The sequence below is a fragment of the Hippocampus comes genome, unplaced genomic scaffold (genome assembly GCF_001891065.2).
Source record: "Hippocampus comes isolate QL1 unplaced genomic scaffold, H_comes_QL1_v1.1 scaffold261, whole genome shotgun sequence".
NCBI lineage: Eukaryota > Metazoa > Chordata > Actinopteri > Syngnathiformes > Syngnathidae > Hippocampus > Hippocampus comes.
In genome coordinates, this window is record NW_017805824.1 from 5,032,201 (window position 1) to 5,039,734 (window position 7,534).

General features: G+C 40.4%; 1 protein-coding gene across 3 annotated transcripts in view; it reads right to left on the reverse strand.

Moving 5' to 3' along the window:
* The window catches only part of psmd14 (proteasome 26S subunit, non-ATPase 14), a 9,311-nt gene extending 3,005 nt beyond the window's left edge, over positions 1 to 6,306 (reverse strand). Inside the window, exons 1-8 of one of the 3 annotated variants that reach the window (XM_019886999.1) lie at positions 6,180 to 6,306; positions 4,693 to 4,748; positions 4,486 to 4,557; positions 3,833 to 3,952; positions 3,090 to 3,160; positions 1,975 to 2,125; positions 1,776 to 1,883; positions 828 to 902 (exon numbers count right to left, since the gene is read on the reverse strand). In XM_019886999.1, coding sequence (XP_019742558.1) covers positions 828 to 902; positions 1,776 to 1,883; positions 1,975 to 2,125; positions 3,090 to 3,160; positions 3,833 to 3,952; positions 4,486 to 4,557; positions 4,693 to 4,740 — 645 coding nt within the window. In that variant the 5' untranslated portion in view covers positions 4,741 to 4,748; positions 6,180 to 6,306. Of the gene's footprint in view, positions 1 to 827; positions 903 to 1,775; positions 1,884 to 1,974; positions 2,126 to 3,089; positions 3,161 to 3,832; positions 3,953 to 4,485; positions 4,558 to 4,692; positions 4,755 to 6,179 lie in introns of all 3 variants that reach the window. The other 2 variants (XM_019887000.1, XM_019887001.1) reach the window with 2 other exon arrangements.
* Positions 6,307 to 7,534: the final 1,228 nt, after the last annotated feature.

Here is a 7,534-nt window from a genome sequence, read left to right on the forward strand (position 1 = left end):
AAATATAATAATAAACACAAGGAGCGTCTAATCTGGTCGCAACACTCTTATCGCTCTGGTAATGTTTAATGCCTTCAAAATACGATACAACGCAAATTCAAAGTGCATGAAAATGACGACTCACCACAGCCCTGAGCTTGATTTTCTGCAATCAGACAGTCCCATCTCGGGGTAATGACACCTCAAGTGTGTGGTTTATGTCCAGTCTACTTCGTAATTTTGTTTTAGTCGCCGTTGCTGCAGAAACTCCACACCTCACACAGGTAGGATGTCGGAAATAGCAACAGTGCTATTGTGGCGATCTCAGAGTATTCAGCCATAACTTTGATCCAGTTGTTTCGAACGTACTTTTAGGGCCGCCGTCATTTGCGATCTCCAAGCAGCTTTTTTACTCATTTTGCGGGCTTCAGCGTTTTGTTTATGAGCGTCATCGGTCGCATTCCGAAATAAATAAAACGGAAATAAGGCAAGTTCTTTCTGTGCGGCCCGGTACCAAATGCCCTGCGGACCGGTACCGGTCCGCGGCCCGGCGGTTGGGGACCCCTGATCTACGGTCCATAATATCATCAAAAGGTTCAGAGAATCTGGAGAAATCACTGCATGGAAGCAGCAAGGCCGAAAACCAACATTGAACAAGCTGAAAGTCGCAACAGCAACAATTGGGCATCTTTCTGCGTCCCAACTTAATTGGAATTGGGGCTGTGAATTTTCTATCTATATTGCAGATTTTTACTACTTATTGCCAGTAGGTCTGGAATGTATCCTAGCAATAAACTGGGGTTCACTAATAGGAGATTCGCAAACAAAGGCAACTGACTCTTTCTTACCTTCTGCTCCAATTCATTTTTCCTGTAATTAATGGTGATTGAGTAGTAGTGTCTGTTCAGTCCATGAATCAGAGCCTAAAATGTGACAAAACATTAAGTTAGTATGTATACCGTACAGAAATAACAAACATCAAAAGACTATGATTAACTAAAAATCATGCTTGGAGGGAATCAACAAAGCTCAGGATCACTGATCTGGCTAACAGGTTTGACTCCGTTGTACAGGTCCTGGTAATTTACCTTTATTTTCTAGCAGTCCCCAATCTTTTTTCTGGTGCCGACCTGTTCATACATGACCTTAATTTTCGCGGACTGGCAACCGTGGGGACTGGAGGAGGCTAATAAAATTTTACAACAACAAACAACAGCAAATCTATTGTCTATTTTTATGTGCCTTGATATGGTCACTATGGTAACGCAACAGAACAAATTTAAAGTGCATGAACGGATAACACAAAAACCGGTGGTATTTTGTAGATGCAGTATAACAATAAACGCAAAGCCACATTTTCGAAACTATATTGGCACGGTCCTCCTGAAATGCACCAACGTAAGGCACCACAGAACTACGGTAATATAAAGTACACGAACATCTATATATAACTCACCAGAACCGCTTTATCAAGAGCCACTGGCTGCACATTGTGCAGAGCGGGCTTCCTACATGGTCAATTTTATACCTATTTGTTAGCTGATGAGTTTCATAGTGTAAGGCAACCAAGGCAATTTGCATCTTGACATGCATCAAAAGTCCATCATAGATGGCTGTAACAGAGACAATCCCGTCGCTTTTCAAAATAAAATATTTTTCAGCTTCGGGTAATAAATCAACGGGTCCAGTACGTTTTTCATATGGGCGTCTGAAGTGGCCCACCCCCGAGGATTGGGGACCACGCCTGTATTATACCTGGCTTCATTGGAGCAAAAGATTGTGAAGTGATACATGACCTGGATTGAGGGCTTGTTCAGATGACCCAGATTTGATGTGGTTTGTCTTGGCTCATGACCCAACACCATCATATTGGCATTGATCAGTCTGAAGGCATCAATGACAACCTGTAGAGAAAAGGGAAAAAGGGGGATCAAATTAAAGGCATTCTAAAACGTACCACTGATATTGCATAAACCTCTGAAAATGCATGCCCACCTTTCCTTTGACACTCTGAATGGGATCTACCACCACGGCGACCGCTCTCTCTGACAGCGCCTCAAAACTCTGCTGTGTGTTGATGTCCACCCCGGACAACCAGCAACCAAAACCAGGATGGCTGTGATACCAACCCACGACCATCTCGGGCCTGATAAGCATTGAACAGCACGTTGTGTCATTAAATAAATACACTAAGTGAAGTCGTGGACCTCCCTTTATTGCGAGATACAACAGACCCAAGTGATAAATGACACTCCGACATACACAGACCATACAAAAATAAATAAATTGTTACATTTGTTTTATCCCGACCCCCCCAACACAATCTTATTAAAACACACTAAGTCTACCCCAGCGCCTATCCACCCTCTGCTGCTTTCAAAAAATGAGAGGCTATTGTATAATATCATGCTGTATGAACTGAAAGAAGCACAGCTCTCCAAATAAAAGGCAGCGCATTCTGTATTTGTTTCCAGTTGTTTACCCCTCCGATTTGAAGTGAACTTTGTATATTCCCCCCACCCCCCCAAAAAAAATCATAATTTTGCCTAACATATGTCTGCTAGCCTAATGCTGACATAATGCAAAATGCCATGGATGGGCTAATGGAAATTAGCAAATATGTTACGATAATTATCAAACTACTGCAATTTTAACCAACAGCGAGCAGCAAGACATACAAAGAGAGGAACTTGAAATCCTGTATATTAATGGTTTGGTATTTGTGGATTTTTTGGGGAACCTGTCCTCCATTATGGACAGAAATCGTTTGGCAGTTTTTTTTGGTCATGTCAACCCAATAAAAGTATTGCTTTGTCAACATCTTGTGACATCCTGGTCCCAGAGAACTACCTTGAAGTGAGTTGAGGAGCTTCATTTAGATGAAAGTAATGCTTTGCCAGCATCTAGTGGCCTGCATATGAAATTCTTAACATTTTTAGGTGGGTATAAGTTATTCGAAATTTTTCACAATTCCCTGCAGCATTCAGTCCCTTCCCCATGCAAATTCATTTTATACTGTACATTACTTGGAGGCATAACAAATTGTAAATTCTACTTGCAAACACTGAAGAAGAGAATATCCTTCGGCACTGTCAGTGCAGAATATTTACCTGCCAGTCTGCTTCAACATGTCCAACATCTTGGCTTGGAACACAGGGTCCACTGCCTCAACACTCACGCCCTGTGAGGCAACAAGTTTCGACATGTTAACATTCTTGGTACATACAGTAGGACATGCTGCGGTCAGACTGCAGGGCGTGTACCCCATTTCTGATTCTTTTTGTTCAATGTGCTCTTTTTATGGTCTCGTTCACATTACAAAAATAAATGTGTCCTCTAATGTTAAGTCAACGCCTTCTTGATGTGACATGCACACACACAAAGCACGATCAGGCTGGCACCACCTCTGCCTCAATTTGAGCCAGGAAAAACCCTGTACTAGAATGCCAAACTGGACTAGTGAGGAGAAAGAGTATATGAGTACATGGTCCTTAAAGCCGGACATCTACGCTATCAAATAAATACATTCCATTTAGGATTCAGAGCCATAGAACATTTATTTAGTATCCTACAAATGCACTGGGTTGTCTTAGTAGTGAGGACAAAATTGATCTAAAATTGGAAATCAAGATGTCAAATAAATGCTCAAACAGTTTGCCAGAGTTTAGCTTCTTCCATTTCTTCTTGTACTACTACTACACTTGGTTCTTTTTGTACTTTCAGCATTTGGATGCCAAGTGGTATCAGGCTGCCTCTAACAGGTCAGGCTTGGTACTACGACGTTTTATTTTTCTCGAAAGTATCTGATTGGAGTGCAGAATCTGAAGGCAAATTAAAATAAATAAATGCATACCGTTCCAGACTGGGGCATGGCAAACACATCAATCACTCGCACTGTGTAGTCGTCAACAAACTCTCCCAGCATCAATCCCATGACTTCCATTGGGACACCGGCACGCCCATGCTTTAACATCTAACAAGAGAAAAATAACTGAGGTCACACAAAAGTACACAGCAATGTTAGAATACATTTAGATATATGGTAAATGACTTTGAAAAATAATCTCACTGTATTTTCTTGCCTCTCAATATTGTGATTGCGATTTCATACGGCAATTATTTTTTCAGGGTCCTCCGAACCACTTATTTTTTGACAAACAAAAGCAATAAATTAATCTGTATGACAATAAACATTATCATTTATTTTACATAAATGTTTTGGTCTAAGGTTAGGCTAATGCGAAAATAAAGACAAATGAACCATGAATTAATAAGAAAGACTGTTTATGTATTTACTTAATTATTATTAACTGCGAAACACTGACTTCACAAAATTCTACCACATACATCTCCGATTTATATCCACAAACAAAAGAGGCCCAGGCCACATTTGGGGGGTAAAAAAAATCCATATATATATATATGCACAGACATGCAGCAGTTATGAGTACAATCACAGAATTAATTCAACTCAGCAGTTAAGGTACTATTGTAGTTGGTGTATACCTTGAGCAGTGCCAATGATGAAATATAGACTTGCTCTGCTGTGTCCACAGCTGGTGCATCTGTTGTGGGGCCCTGATCAAAAAAAGATGAAGAAAAATCAAACAGGTGATTTAACTAAAATGTAATCGAAAAAAAGATTTTGTTCCCCTTTTGTTCCAAATTCTAAGGTGTTGACGATTTTGTCTTTATTACAATTTAGACTGTTACCTGGCCAAGACCTGGCATTCCACCACCGAGTCTCAAGAGACGGTCCATGTCAGGATCTGTTTACAATGGCAGAAAATGTTATTATGCTTGAATTTTACATTTTATATATATATATATATATATATATATATATATAACGCCATTTGTAAAACGAGAAACACAACACATAAAAATGCAAATGAGAATGCATGCGCAGAGTAGCTCGTAAAATATATATATATATATTTTAAAGGTGTCAACACTAGTGAAATAAAATTATTTATGATGACAGAAGCAAACAACAACATGAAGCAAACCCTCCTATCTAATCATTTTAGAATTTAGTCATCCAAATCCCCCGATTCCCCTTTTTAAGATTCTCAACAGCAAATACTGTCTGATGTCTGTAGTGCTATGATTATACAATTATGAAAATGTTTAGACCAATAAAAATCCCTTCTTCGCATCATACAGAGCTTTTTGTAATTCGGGAGTCTCAAAATGATTCAAGCGGTGTTTGTTTACTGTTCAAAAGCTGTAAAAGGAATTAATGTTGGATTGAAATATGGGAATGAAGCAAATGTATATTGGGAAATCTGTGAATAATTTTTAGCTTTTAAATTACTTGATCGCAATGCTATTTTTGAATGTTGTCAGTAGTTATTTGAATAACAATTAATTGACTATTACTGTTTTTTGTTTTGTATTTTATATTTATGGATATTGTAAACCGGTAGTTTGAGCACACGTGTTAACGTTGTCAGACGAGAAAAAATGGCCAGGCTTAAATGAGCTCTCCTTCTTTATGACTGTTGATTGTTACAGTGTGGGATGTACTGTATGTTGACACAATAAGCAATATAAAAATAAAAAAAAAAAAACACTGAACTAATCGTACAAATATTGCGATAGCATACTTAAATTTTATTTTTTACAAACCACATAAACCCATCAAGGTATTTTCTTACTTAGGTTAGATTTAAATTTCTTTTAATTCCACTTCTCAATCATACTCGATGTATATTTTTCGCACTCAGTTGGTTGTTTCTGTATTATTAATACAGTACCAGTGGTTTGTGTGAAAATCGCTACTGTGTCAAAGTCCTTCACAGGATGAAAAAAGAAAGCATGCCTCCATGTATAATGTATTGTGTATAGAAGAAAACTTTCACCCTGCGATTCGTTGACCGCTATCATTACTTATTATTAATTGGCTAATCTATCCGCACCAAGATCTGGACAAACACGCGGGATCATTGGAACCTTGAGGTCCCATTGCAGATTTGGTAAATACTACAATGTATTCCATTTGATTGCTCCTCCATTCAAGGAACCAGTTTAAATTCCAATTGAGGCTAGCGTCTTGTTAGCATGTTCATGATGCTAGCCTAGTGACAGTGTCATCTTCCCAAAGGAAAGGCAGCAATAAATTATTCACAATGATTCCACCTCGCCGAGTATATATAAAATCATACAAATGACTATATGTGTGACCTACATATGCTTACCTTTTTTTGCTTTCTAGCTTCGGGAGGCTGTTTTAACACACCGACGTGAATCTTCCAGACTGGCGACCATGAATCAGCCAGAATAAGGTTTGACGCCGAACAACTTCCGTCGCACAATGACGTCAAAAATCCTAAATGCAACTGCAGAGAAGAGACACGCGAGGTCGCTAAATCCACATTTAACTGAGTGTGCAAAGACTGAGGCAGTTCATCCATTTTCTATACGGTACTGTTTCTCCTTAACGTGCTCAAGCGAGGCTGAGGGAAGGTCACTCACAGCTGGCAGAATGATACATTGAATTTTAAAGAGGTGAAGCGCCACTGATATATTGTTAGATTAATTGGGGTAATTCCCTACGGTGACATGGGAAAATGCGCTGCAAACGGCCGACGTTTGCAAACATGGGAATGCAAACATCCATCCATCCATTTTCTAATCTGTTTATCCTCTCGAGGGGCGCGGGCGTGCTGTAGCCGATCCCAGCTGTCTTCGAGCAGTAGGCGGGGGACACCCTGAACCGGTTGCCAGCCAATCGCAGGGCACATTGAGAACCATTCGTACTCACAATCACACTTAGGGACAAGAATGGTCAATCAATCAACCTACAGCGTATGTTTTCTGGAATGAATGTGCTTGGAGAAAACCCACGCAGGCATGGGGAGAATATGCAAACTCCAGACAGGAAAGCCGGGGTCGGAATCGAACCCCCGACCTCTGCACTTTGAGGAGCACCTGATCATCAGTCGGTCACTGTGCCTGCTCGAACAAAAAAACAAACAAACAAACAAAAAGGTTTCAAAAAACAAACTCAGACTAAAAAAGATGAAAAACAACTGCAAAAAAAGAAAAAAATATGCTGCAAATAAGAAATGCTGCAAACGGCTAAACGCTGCAAGTATGGATATGGTGCACACTAACAAACATCCATCTATCCATCTATCCATCCATTTCCGATCCGCTTTCTCCTCACAAGGGTCGCGGGTGTGCTGAATCCTATCCCAGTTGTCTTCGGGCAGAAGGCAGGGGACACCTTGAACCGGTTGCCAGCCATTCGCAGGGCACACAGAGACGAACAACCATCTGCGCTCAAACTCACAACTAGGGACAATTTTGAGTGTTCAATGAGCCTGCCATGCATGTTTTTGGAATGTGGGAGGAAACCGGAGTACCCGGAGAAAACCCACGCAGGTCCGGGGAGAACATGCAAACTCCACACAGGAAGTCCAGAGCCGGATCGAACTCACGACCTCTGCACTGTGAGGTCAACACGCTCACTACTCGACCACCGAGCCGCACACAAATGCTGCAAACACAGGAACGATGCAAACAAAACACATAAACACATAAATGCATA